The 13,919-nt window shown below is 42.7% G+C and overlaps 1 protein-coding gene across 4 annotated transcripts in view; it reads right to left on the bottom strand.

Moving 5' to 3' along the window:
* Serinc5 (serine incorporator 5) overlaps positions 1-13,919 on the bottom strand; it is a 98,613-nt gene that overhangs the window by 49,724 nt on the left and 34,970 nt on the right. For 3 of the 4 annotated variants that reach the window (XM_074077216.1, XM_074077218.1, XM_074077215.1), the window contains exon 2: positions 556-723. In XM_074077216.1, coding sequence (XP_073933317.1) covers positions 556-723 — 168 coding nt within the window. Of the gene's footprint in view, positions 1-555; positions 724-6,873; positions 7,030-13,919 lie in introns of those variants that run through there. The other variant, XM_074077217.1, reaches the window with a different exon arrangement.

The following is a 13,919-nucleotide window of genomic DNA, read 5'->3' as shown; positions in this document are numbered from 1 at the left end:
AAGGGTCCTTATGTTTGTCTCCATGAGCATCAGAAGCATGGCCTACATCTGCACACACTGCCCAAGACATGGCTGGAAATCCACTCTCACCACTAGAGATACCACCCTCAAAGTGATCTTCCCAGAAAGGTTAAAACTCACCCTAGAGCCCACTCAGCAGAACTACCTAAGCTGTATCATTCTTCCCATGCAGGCCAATTTAAGTGTTTATGATAGCTCCTACTTGAAATACTGGCAGCTATCCTTATGATGAGGGAAAAAGTGCAGAGGTCTATAAGAAAAGCCTATCCATTTCATCAGAAGCAGCTATAAACAAAGGAAGACAAACCCACAACCCTCTGGTATAAACATTCCCTACCAAAAAACATCAGGTTGCTTCTATACCACTACTAAAGATGAAGCTGTTAAACAGCTTGTCTGCTTGGCCAGAAAGGTTCAGAGAGAGCAAGTGTACCACAAACCATGGTGGCACAGGACCCCAACCTCTAAATCATGTATTTACCACACACCTTCATCGAACATCATCAAGAGGAAGAGCTGCAGAGGCAAACTTACGTGCTCCTTCATTTGCTTAGCCACAGTTGGTGACATCATCATGCAGCAGAGGATGGCGACCAGGATGAAGTAGAGTGCGTACATGAAGCGGGTGGACCTCGACTGTCGGATCTTGGGGCAACAGCCACAGCAGAGGGAGCAGCCTGCAGACCCACAGCAGCAGGCCAACTAGAAAAGGACACAAACATCCTCTCAAAGAGTGATCTTGTAATTTAACAAGAAATATATATGTGGTCTTCACCTCAAACCACTAGAATTTCCAGGGTGATGGGGTAGGAGAAGTGTGTTGCGCTATTTATAGTAAGCCCCTTTAAACCAAACCTGAATTTATGCTAATGAAGTGACTGCTAGTGATCCCCAGGTCACTTTAAGATAGGGGCTGGTTGCCAGAGGAAATCAGCCATTTGACTTAGGGAGTTGGCAACTTAGCCCCACCCATTCCCCCCATTTCTGGGGAAGGAACTGGAAGTTGAGTTAATGATTTCATCAATCATGTCTACATAATGGAATCTCCATCAAAACCCTCATCAATGGGATTTACAGCTTCCAAGTTGACGACTGAACCCATGTGCCAGGAAGGGGATATGATCCATGAGAATGGATGTTCCTGGATCTGGGATCCTTCTGGGCCTCTCCCTGTATACCCCTTCACCTGACTGTTCATTTGTATCTTTTAAAATAAACAGGCAATGGCCCAAAAGACCAAAAATCGTATGTTCTCCCTCATATGTGGACAGTAGATCAAGGGCAAACACAACAAGGGGATTGGACTTTGAGCACATGATAAAAGCGAGAGCACACAAGGGAGGGGTGAGGATAGGTAAGACACCTAAAAAACTAGCTAGCATTTGTTGCCCTTAACGCAGAGTAACTAAAGCAGATACCTTAAAGCAACTGAGGCCAATAGGAAAAGGGGAACAGGTACTAGAGAAAAGGTTAAATCAAAAAGAATTAACCTAGAAGGTAACACCCACGCACAGGAAATCAATGTGAGTCAATGCCCTGTATAGCTATCCTTATCTCAACCAGCAAAAACCCTTGTTCCTTCCTATTATTGCTTATACTCTCTCTACAACAAAATTAGAAATAAGGGCAAAATAGTTTCTGCTGGGTATTGAGGCGGGGAGAGGGAGGGGGCGGAGTGGGTGGTAAGGGAGGGGGTGGGGGCAGGGGGGAGAAATGAACCAAGCCTTGTATGCACATATGAATAATAAAAGAAAAATGAAAAAAAAATAAAATAAAATAAACAGGCAAATTTAAGTAAAGAGCATTCCTGAGTTCTGTAAGCTATTTTATCAAATTACAAAACCCAAAGAGGGGATAGCAGGAACCCTGATTTTCATCCAGTCAGACAAATTATGACAGGCATCTGAAATGGTGATAATCTTGTGGTACTGAGCCCTTAACCAGTGGGGTCTGCATTAAACTTGCGTAGTTAGAATTAAATTTCAGGAGACCAAGTTGGCATCACATACTGAGCCATTATTTTATACATATTCACCCCAGCTGCTGGCAAGTCAACATTCCAAGATACAAGCTGACCACCCTTTGAGGCACCCTGCCACAGGGCATGAAGAAGAGTTAAGAGTGTGACAGAGCTTTCGCCAGAAGTGGTCTGATACCATCTTCAGTGATGAGTATTAATGGTTTGGGAGATAGCCAATAATAAATAGGAAAGGCACAGTTCCTCAGAAGTACCACGATCATTAATCTTAGACAAAACAAAGATCCCTGAGATTGTCTAAGGGCAAGAAAAAGAGCCAAGAACTAGAAAAAGGACAAAATAAGGAAGGCACATGAAAAATAAGAAGTTGGGCCCAAGAACAGAACTTGCCAAATCTGGAGCCAAAGAAGGAACTGGATGAGCACGTAGGACATGCTGTGCCTTCGATCATCCACCTGTCCAAAACCTGAAGTTCAAAAGGGTCAGGTGCCTCCTCCGCATGCAGTATTTACCACAGCCTCATGGGTAAGCCTACTGGTGAGTTTCCAGCTCCTGCTGTACCACTAACGGCAGACATGTCTTTTAACGATAGGTCTTAAAGCACAAGGTGGTAGAGCACAATGGTTAGCAGCTCAGGCTCAAGGTCAGCCTATCTGGGTTTGTGGCCAGACTTTCCCACCTACTAGCTGTGGACCAGAAACAAGTTATTTACCCCTTCAAGACTCGGTCTTCTCATTTATAAAGTACAGGTGGTAACAGGCTTATGCTATAATCTCTTGGATACTCAGATGACCTCGCTGGATACACCTACCATCAGGGAAGGAGCTCCATTAACCATTAATCTACAAAAGAGATTACCATGAGCTGCACATTATAACTGAACGTGTGTGCCAACACTGTATTCTATAGTAAACCTAAGTCCTAACAATTCAGTATCATGATAATGAAGTGGAAGGAAGTTTGGGACTGTGCAAGGCTTCAACACAAGCATCAGTTAGAATGCTGTATCATAAACATGGTGTTCAACGAGTCTAGATCATAGGTATACAGTAAGGTGGCAAATTACAATGGTGTAGAAGAGCTTAGAAACCTAGTCATTTCCCACGCTGTCTCACTCACTTCATGGAAACTGCCACTGTTTGAGCCCTCTGTCATTCAGTACTATTTCCCCACTTCAAAATTTGGTGTCCCTTCCCCATCTTATGTTCAATTTTCCAAGCCATCTTTCTCAAAAGACTTCTCTTGACTCATAAGACTACATCACTGCTTTGTAAAAGAAGATATTCTACTTGGGCTGAGTCAATGGATCACACAAGACAGATCCTAACACTACTGACTGTATTTTCATCCATACTTTTGATCTCCAGTTTTATTGACTTCTTTCCACTCACGTGGCAAAATTTTAGACACACAGACACACAAATTCTCCCCAGCACCTTGATTTTCTGTGCCCTTCGTCCCTCCTTCTCTGCCGCCTGTCTGAAACCTTTCCCAACTTCCTCCTTCACTGGTTGCTCTTTAAGCCATGTGGGTCTTAGGTAACCAGCCTTACTGTACTTCAAATTCAAATGTTATTTTAAAAAAAAATACTTATCCTATTTGGAAAAAAGAAATATTTAAGAAGTGGTCTGAATAATTTGGATCTTAAGTGTCTTCCAAAGGTCTATGTGGTTAGGCTTGGTCCCCAGCATGGTTTATAAACTGGAAGAGGTGAAGCCCAGTGAGAGGTCTTCAGGTGATTGATGAGGATTGAGCCCCTGGCTCCCTTCTTGCTCCCTTGTTTCCCAGCCATGAGGTGAGCAGTTTTGCTCCACCATATACTTCCATCCTGATGTGCTTCCTCATCACAGGCCCAAAGCAACAGGGCCACCAAATCACGGCTCAAAGTCTCCACAGCTATGAGCCAAATCAAACCTTTTCTCTTCACTAGTTAGTTCACTATCTCAGATACTTGTTACAGTAATAGAAAGCTAACACATAGTTAATACCTCCCACACTAGAACTTTCCCACTGTAGAATCAATATTTAAACTTATTATCTCCTCAGAAAGGAAAATGAGTTAGATATACACATTTAAAGGCAGACAAGTAGTGAAGAAGGGGACTGGAGAGTGGCTTAAGTGGTAGAGCACCTGCCTAGCAAACCCTGAGTTCAAACCCCAGAACTTCAAAAAAAAAAAAAAAAAGTGAAGAAAGGATGTGACTATGGTAAGTGTGAAAATAATAAAGACATACTCCATCACCAAGTTATGTCATTATATGGATCAAATTTTTTATTTTTCACTTTTACTCTATTGTATAGAGTACTCTATTATATAGTGAGTGCAAAAATATGTAAAGTCTGTGTGTGTGTGTGTGTGTGTGTGAGATGGGCTGGGTTAGAGCACTTGCTTAGTATATGCACCAGTGGGTTTAAAGGTTTAAACCCAGAACTAATATAAAAAGAAATAATAAAGGTGTGTGTGTGTGTGTGTGTGTGTGTGTACACACACATATTTCAAATTAATTACAACTCAACATAGCCTCCCTCTAGTAGCCCAAAAGTTACTCTTCAAAACAAACTGCCAATAAGTAAGGGAACAAACACACTATCTTCAGCTAGATACTGATACATGCACCAGGTGGAAATTCAAAACAGTATCCACAAGAGAAATGCTAATGTTAGCATTCCAGGAAAATCTTGCAGTCATGCCGACTCGCTACATGTTTCTGGAAGATCATTAACTTAGAATAAAATAAGTTCCCATCCAGCCCCTGCCACTTACAGCTTCATCACCCTGAACATGTTGCTCATCCTGATCACCTTCAAAACTAGAAATCAGTTCCTGGACGGCCATACTCCAGGACTGCCACAAGTGTGGAGAGAAGAGCCAGCATCTTGCTGTAACCTGGCTCCAGCGGGCATAAGCCTTTTGCCAGGTAAGTCAGGGCTTAAAAAACAAATAAACATGGAACGTACAGCTTTATCAGTGAACCTAAATGTAAACTACAGACTTTGAAAGATGAAGATGTCTATGTAGGTTCACCAAATGCAACAGACGTACCACTCTGGCGGAGGGTGTTCATCATGGGGGAGGATGTACATGTGTGAGGGCAGACTATGTATGGGACATCTCTGTGTCTTCTGCTAAATTTTGAAAGTTAATCATAATAAATGAACAAAACAATGCCTGCCCATCCTTGCCTGAATAAATGGAAACTGAATGAATAATATATGGTAAAGTCATGATGGCAATGCTCAAACAAAGCACTCATTGGCAATCCCACTCCCTGGGGCCAAGGCCACAAACCACCAGCTGCACTCAGAGTCTCTCACCAGCATTAGATCACAAAGAGGATTAGGGCTGAAATTTGTAGCTACTGTTTCCATAAGAAACTGTTACATATGCCAAAGGGAGTAAGAAGGGCTGGGAGTACAGCTCAGCAGCAGAGTGGTTACCTAGCAGGCACAAAGCACCCTGGGTTCGATCCCCAACACAGACCTCCCAAAAAAAAAGGGAGCCAGACAATCTTTCTGGAGGGCAATGCTTATAATCCTTCTAGTTCATCCTGCAGATACATTTTCACAAAGACCAGAGATTTTGGAAAAAGCCTTATTCTCCAGCTTTACAGGGACTAACGTCAAATGAATTATGGGCTATCTATGCAATGGAACATTGTTAAAAGAATAAGTCAGCTTATTCTTTTAATGAGCCCAAACATGTCTCCTCAAAACTCCTATGTTGAAGTGCTAACTCCCAGTACTCAGAATGTGACTTTATGTGAAGACAGGAGTGATTAAAGTTAAATAAGCTCACTGATACAGTCCCTAACCCAATGACTGGTATCCTTGTAAGAAAAGAAGATGAGGACACAGACACTCACAGAGGGACCACCACATGAGGTGGCCATCTATAAGCTAAAAAGACAAGCCCAGAAGAGAGCAAGTCTGCTCTTAAGACTTCTACCCTGCAGAAGTGAGAGATTCAACTTCTGTTATTTAAGCCCCATAGTTGTTGATACTTTATATTCTGGCAGCCCCAGCCAACTAACAAAGGCCACATGCCCTGACATAGTCTGCACATGGCACATGGGGGGCATGTGGAGAGATACGAGACCACCCACTCGTTGATCATCTGTGGAATGGACCTACGTGTGGGGAAGGAAAGGAGATACTTATTTCTATCTGCTCAGATTTTTACCATGTGCATGCATCAGTCTTACAATAAAAATAAAAATAAAAGAGAAATCTGACAACTTCAGATAATCAACAAGGTTTAAACATACTGCTATAAAAGCACTTGCAAATGTTGTGTGGACTTACATGATTTTCTTTCCTTCTGAAGAACCTTCCCCTCCCCCAATACACTAGAAAAAAAAAAAAAAACAGTAACTTTCCCCAAAGTCACTCCCTCCCCACCCCCATCTCAATTCTGTTCTTCATTCTTCACACATAGCAAAGGCTTCAGAAATAAAAGGTCTTCATCTTTGCTTGGGCAAAGAGTCAAAATGAAAGATAAGCCAGCTGCTTAGTACTACCTGAGGCCTGGGCTCCCCCTCACTGTTTTCTCCCTTCTTTTAGCCAAGGAGCAGTGCATTGCTCAAACACACATTCCACAAAAAGTGAGCACCAGTCTCCCTCCCTGACCTCACAGGCATATCCTGCAAGAACTGCTAGAGACCTGTGATAAAATGCTCACAGAACCATGAGCTAGGGCTGGGAGTGACGGCAGGTACTACTGTTATGAAAAACAAAACAAAACAAAAAAAAAGCATAATACCTTCATTACCTAGATCCCAGCTGACCAACACCAGTAAATGGAAGCAGCAAAGCATCAGGAAGAAAGCCAACAGGTGTCACTGAATAAGCAGGGCACACACACAACATGTACTTACTCATATGAGTCCTTCTCTCTCCCTCTCAAGTCTTCTTTTACAGTTCTGAAGGCCTGACTACCAGGTTCTGAAGTCCACAGCAAGTAGAAAGGACAGACTGGTGGCAAAAGTCTAAGAGTCTAAGACCAGAGAATCTGGATTCTAACTCCAGCAGCTCTGGGTCCTGGCTTTCCTCACCTGTAATTTGAAGGAGACTGGGTAAACAATGGATGGTGGATCTCATCCACCTGACTCTAATGGCTGCTGGAACAGGCAGTGATCACCAAGAACTTGGCCAGCAGCACAGGAAGAAAGAATAATAGCATCTGTGCCACATTCTTCCTCCCTGCAAGAGGTAATGGGACACACTACGCGTGGTGGCACATGCCTGTAATCCCAGCACTCAGGAGGCTGAGGCAGGATGATCATAAGTTTAAGGCCAGCCAGGTCTACACATTGAGTTCAAGGCCAGCCTGAACTACATAGTGAAACCTTGTCTCAAAAAAACCAAAGGCTAGAGATATAGCTCAGTGACAGAGCGCTTGCCTAACATGGGCAAAAGCCCTGGGTTCCATCTCCAGCACTGCAAAAAAGGAAAAAAAAAAAAGCTGAAAAACAAAGCAGTTGGCTCACACAGAGTCAACCCCAAAGCAAGATGGAGAGAAAAATGGATCAAAGAGGAAAGAGCTCAGAAGTGGAGCAGCCAAATGTCCTTTGGCATCCCAGGTGCTGGAGCACCACCTTGGTGCTATGTGCTCTCTGCTCTCCATGGTGTCACACAGTGGCATGGTAATTCACAGGCATGAAAATGGCCCCAGCAACACATCCCCTTCATTCCACTTAGAGGCAAGGAGTGCCTGGGACACTCTGTCACAAGAAGAATGATTCCAAACATTTGTGATTCAGATCAGTGCTTGGGTTTGCCCTCAGCAATGAGTTCTGGGTAGCTAAGTCGGCTTGCATGTCTAAATTAAGTCAGAACTTAAAAGGAAAGAAATCTTCAAATCTTACACCACCCTTTCCTCAGTCCGTTTTCCCAACTTCTGCAAACACAGGAGCTCTAGCAGAGCTGAGGAAAGACACAGAGACATTTTTTGTTAGCTTTAAAAATGATAATCCTGGCTGAGGGCAGGGTCCCTCAGTGACAGAGAGCTCGCCTAGCATTAGTGAAGCCCTGGTGTTCTTGAGCATGCTAGAGGGTTACGGTATAAAGGAAAGCAAAGAAAAATTTTATAGAAGACATAAAACTGAACCCAAGACAATGTTCTCTATGCTGTAACCTTATCTAGATTCTGCATCTTTCAATAATGCACAATGCCACTGTCCTGAGCCAGCCCCACTTTCCTTCCTGCTTTAGGGTTACCTATGCATCCCCCTAAGGTCAGCAGAGAGGAAACGAGTGATTTGATCTGCTTGGAATAGCAACGTTCACTGAAATTCTGAACCCACAGCCAACATTTTCAGCTTGTGTCTCTCTACCCCAAACTCAGACACAGCTTCCCACTTATACAGAGCTTATCCCACTAAAAGAGAGCAGTGGGGGGAGGGGGGGGCGCGCGGGGGTGCCACCATACTGCCAGGTACTGTCCTTTATTGATAGCTGTGCAATGAAATGATAGGACTTAAAAGTCAGGAGAAGAACAAAAATAGCTCTGTCAATAAAGGAGTGTCTTATTGCACAAATAGTGCCATTGCAGGTGGCCCCTAATTCACAAAATGATTGTGCCATAGAAAACTCCATGTACATCTGTGTTAGGGAGTTGGCTGGTTTGGAGCTTACAGTGGATTTATCCCACACAAATACAAGGCAACTTATTCAGGCTTACTTAATATATAGTATGATTAATTAAGAGTAGTTAACACTTATTAATCTCTTATTTTCTGCAAGGTTCAAATACTATTAATATTACCTATTATTATCACTCCTATTTAACAGGGATGAGCGGGCTCAGAGAGTTTAGGCAACTTAAGGTCACAGAGCTGGTAAGTGACAGAGCCAGGATTTAAATCTGGATGACTGTCATTCTGCTCTACTTCCTTTTTATAAGAGAATGAACAGGAGATTAGAACAGCCTAAAGTCAGCCTCAAACTTTGTTTTTTCCAGAAGGGTGACCAGTTGTGCTAGAAGGAGAAAGTAAGGAAAAAAGCACTTTTTCTTTCCTGCTATGTACAGTAAGCACTCAACATATCTGAGGACACAATGTCCCTTCCTCTCTGCCATGCAACTTCTGACCACGGGGACCTGGATGACTTCTATTAAACCTTACACCAAGTAGCTCAGCCACCCAGGACCCAAGCTCCATATTAAAAGTCCCACTCCCAATCCTATGGAAATAACCAGGCCACTCATTCACTCAGTATTTATTAAATTTCATGCCTACTATGCACAGGGTTCATTACTGGGAAGGCATCAGTGAACCAGGGACCTTATTTCTATCCTTACTAAGCAAGAAAACAAAAATAACTATATTGATGACTGCCTACATGTTGTTTGAGAAAGGAAACCTAGATGATCAATGAAAAGAGTACTGATTAAATTATGACAGATCCATATTATAGAATATGACACAACCACCAAAATGATTATTCCAGTTACACACAAAAACTGACTGCCACGGAGAGATATTGCCACTGTATAACACGACAGCATAGGGTATGGTAGTATTTGGGATAAAAATATAACAAGACATAGATCAGCAAAGACGATAACAAAAAACAATCTAGAAGGATATACCAATATATCACCAGTGGTTAACAGAGTTGTAGGATTCTGAGTGATTATGTATTTTCTGAACTTGGCAACAAGCACATCTTATAATTAGAAAAATATTATCACGAGTTTCTGTTTGTGATGAAAACAAAACAGCATTCCTGCTCTATCTTGTAGGTGGTAAGCACGCAAATATTTGTTAAGTGAATCGGCCAGCACGCAAATGAAGCCTACTTCAGCTATGGTAGAAAACAGTCAGTGTGGTGCATCACTATAACTGAGGCATTAAAAAAAATGAAATTCCTACTGCACTATGCACTTAAAAATGGTAAAGATGATAAATTTTGTTACATGTTTTTTACCAAAGCAAAAAATAACTCCTTAACCCTTGCACTATTTTTAGAGTTTAACTAATATAAATAAACCTCTACTTGGTAAAATCTGAAGCAATTAAAAATGAAATGAGGGCTGGAGGTACAGTTCAGTGCTAGTGCTCACTTAGCATCTGCTCAATCCTCAGCCTTAAAAAAAAAAAAAAACTACCCAAAAGTTCAACAAATTGAACAAGAAGCTATACATATATATATGTAGAACCCAGAAATGAGCTCTTCTATTTCCTTTATCGCAGTTTCTTACGTTTTCTTCTTGAGTTCAGAGACTCCCCAAGCCACAAGACCTTCACAGTGGTTCCCGTAGCTGTGCAGAAGGATCCTGAGGGCTGTCAGAGGGAAATTTTCTGCAGGTGGTTTCTCACACAGGTTTCAATATTCTAGAAAATGCTAGTTTCCACCCTCAACCATGTTTCCATGAAAAGCACAGTCAAGGGTCAACTCAGGACCTTTGACCATCAGGACCAAGTCTGAACAGGGTAAGGATGGGTTACGAACACACATGAAACCAGCAGACCACTTTGGGGCTACAATAGCACCCTGGACAGAACTGCTCTCCTTTTTTGTAGTTTTTTTTCTCACAAGATTAGAGTTGCTTCTAGCACCAAAAGAATGTTTATTGAGTTCTTTGTTCTCAGATACTGGATTCTTTCAATCATTCCATTACAACACCTTCTCTACTTGCATGCCTTATTTAAAAAAAAAAATACCACACAGAAACAGTAGTCGCTTTTTACCCATGGTTCAATTTAGTCATGGAAATATTAAATGGGAAATTCCAGAAATTAACAATTTATAAGCCTTAAGTAACTTTTAATACAGTATACTGTTAGAATCAGTCTATTTCTATTACTATTTATTGTTAATTTTTTACTTTGCCTAACTTGCAAACTAAACTTTATGATACATTCATATATATGGGTAGGAAAAAACAATGTGTGTGTGTGTGTGTGTGTGTGTGTGTGTGTGTGTGTGTGTGTGAGACAGAGAGAGAGAGAGAGAGAGAGAGAGAGAGAGCGAGAGCGAGAGAGGCAGAGGGAAAGACAGTGGGAGATCTGGCACCATCTGTGACTTCGGGCATCCACTCTGAGTCTTGACCATATCCCCCATGGACAGGGAGAGACAACTGTACATTTTAGTATATCGACAGAGAGAATCTACAGGGTTTAAGGTTAAAGGTAAACTAGTTCCCCCTCTTTCTCAGGGCTCAAAGAAAACAAACATTACCAGGAGACAGATCATTCAGAACAAGGTTTCTCAAACTCAGCACTATGACACTGGGGGGCGATGGCCCTTTGTTGAGGGACTGTCATGTCCTGCAGGATGTTTGATAGTATCCCTGATACTACTTGATGCCAGTAACCCTCCCTCTCCCCTGCATCTTAGGACAATCAGGAATGTCTCTCCAGTGGAGAGTCACTAATTTAAGGTTTAAGAGCAAGAGCTATGGAGTATGTCTGTCTGGGTTCACATCCTACAGTCCAAACCCGGGTCTGAACTCAGGAGAACACCCCAGCAACGTAGGAAAGGTTGTTCTGTGTGTCACATGCTCAAACTAGAGCTATCTTTACCTTTCCACTAGGGAGAAAACAAGGCAGTTGGAACACTCATTTGTGCCCACTGACATAAACAAGTACTTGCCGAAGAACAGGACTGGCAAAAGGCAGATAAGCTTGAGTACTGGAAGAAAAGGATGAAAGAAAATGAAACCATGAAATTCAAAATGGAAAAGTGCAAGAAAGTGGGAAAAAAGAAAATATTCACTGTTTTTAAAACATTTTTTTTAATTAGTTTTAAATATTCTCACCAAAAGGGACGGGGTGGAATCCTGCTTGTTCTACTTTACAAATAACAGCTTATCAACTGGCAGCTACTGTAACACTACACCCCAAATCTGCCTCACTGTGTCATGGAGATTATGCCACAGTGGAGAAACCTGGCAAACCCTTTCCAAGAGGAGCTGCATGCCAGCCCAGTCCCCAACCCCTGCCAAGCCACAAAGTGCTTTCCAGGCTTGTGATAGGAACACTGAGCCAACAAAATGGAGAAGTATGCTCTAGGATGGGGAACAGAAACAAGCTCCTTTCACCGCTCTCAGTCAGGGGAGGACCTAATAGCTCAGAAGGGCCACAGTTCCAAGGGCTTCCTTCGCAGATACCTTTCCCTACAAACAAAATTCTATGCACAACTCCGGTATAAGACATAAGGATGCACCACAGCTACAAACCAGCAGATGAGCAAAAAGCACACTGGTACAAACAACTCAGCAGTCTGGAAGAGGGCTGACTAATGACTCAGCCTCTAGGTTCCATGCTTTGGTATGTACAGTGCAATATACTAACCGGGATTCAAAATAGCTACCTGAAGGCATGGCAAATAGACTTCAACAACACTGCTTATCCTAATACAAGGCAGTGAGAATCTATGAGTCTAGTTCATTTTGAATGGTTTCCATCACAACACAGTTGAAATGAAAAGCTGGTGAACAATGTGCTAACCAGGGTGGCCAGAAAACTGAGCGGCCTCCTACAGCTAAGGCTGATCAACATCCACTTCTGATGTGCCTCCCTTCCCCCGCCTCCTGAGATGCAGGCAGCAGAGAACTCCGCCCCCCCACCCTTCCTCTGAAGACCACTCACAACCCACATGTAGGGTCAACTACTAGCTACTCTTCCATACACACACCACAAAAACTGGCTACTACTTACAATAATACCTCCGACCACTGCCCAGTGACATGGCATTATCTTTCAAGCTTAGTCTAACAGCGAGGACTCTTGTCAGCCAGGATTCTATATAGCTTACATTTTAGGAGTCACAAAATGCCCAATGAAACGGTGACATTTTCATAGAAGTAAATACATCAGTTGGAAACAGAAGTGTCAGAAAACAGGCCTCTAATTTAGAAAAACACCACTGTACCTGGATGGTGCCAGTGTTCAGCCCCAAGAACAGGTCCAATGGAGAAGAGGAGGAAAAGACCTACCATAGCCTCCACAGCGTCGCCTTCACCCCTCTACCACACTCTTCCCTGGGTGAAAGGTGCCGGTGACAAGAAAGGGCCTCTTGGACAGCTTTCTCTTGGAATAACAGCTGCACTGGTTTCCTGCAGCTGAGAAAACACTTTTTCACTGTGAACTTTACCATTCATCAGTCCTCAAAACTTTAGGAAGACTTCTTTTTAGATCTCTTTTCCTTTCATACTTGAAATTCAACTCCTCCCACTTGTAGCTTGAAGAGGAAGGAAAAAAATCAGTGGACACTCTTCCCAAGCAAATACTGCAAGTTAATTGCCCTTTTCAACTACAGCACTGCCCAGACACCACTGATTTTCTCAGCACCCAATATCCAGGTCCTCATTTCAAGGTCAGCTGGCACTCAACACTAGACAGCCCGTATGAGGATACTTGTATTCACAGACACACCACCTGGACAGCACCAGCTGGCAGAGACTATGGTACACATCAACTCCCCTTGCACTCCCCAACTTGTTAATGTTCTTAAAATACATTTGCAAAAGAAGCCAGGCCATGGCTAGGGGTGTGCTCAGTGGTACAGCACTTGTCTAGTATGTATGAGTGAAGCCTTAGGTTCAATCCCCAACACTGAAAAAAAAAAAAAAAAAGGGTCGGGGGTAGGCAGGGCCAAATGAACAAGCTAAGGAATCATATTTCTATCAAAACACCAACAGAAATGAAAATAACCTCCCACCATACCCCATTCCTATTAGTTATTCATCAGGCTATGCAAGAAAGTATGGGTCTAAGGAGTTTTCCCAGGGGCAGTCTTCTTCATGAAAGAAACCATGGCTTACATAGGATCCATGCATCCTCTACTTTTGAAAACTACAAAGACAGAACTCGTCCATCAGCCCTAGACTGTGAAGGCCAGTACCCCAGCATCAAAGTCAAACTCAAAGCCAGGCTGTCGCACACACTGAATGAGCTGTTATTGGGCTGGAAGGTAA

The sequence above is a fragment of the Castor canadensis genome, chromosome 6, assembly GCF_047511655.1.
Source record: "Castor canadensis chromosome 6, mCasCan1.hap1v2, whole genome shotgun sequence".
NCBI classification, from domain to species: domain Eukaryota; kingdom Metazoa; phylum Chordata; class Mammalia; order Rodentia; family Castoridae; genus Castor; species Castor canadensis.
The sequence above is the reverse complement of the archived record's forward strand: the minus strand, read 5'-3'. Positions and strand labels throughout refer to the sequence as shown.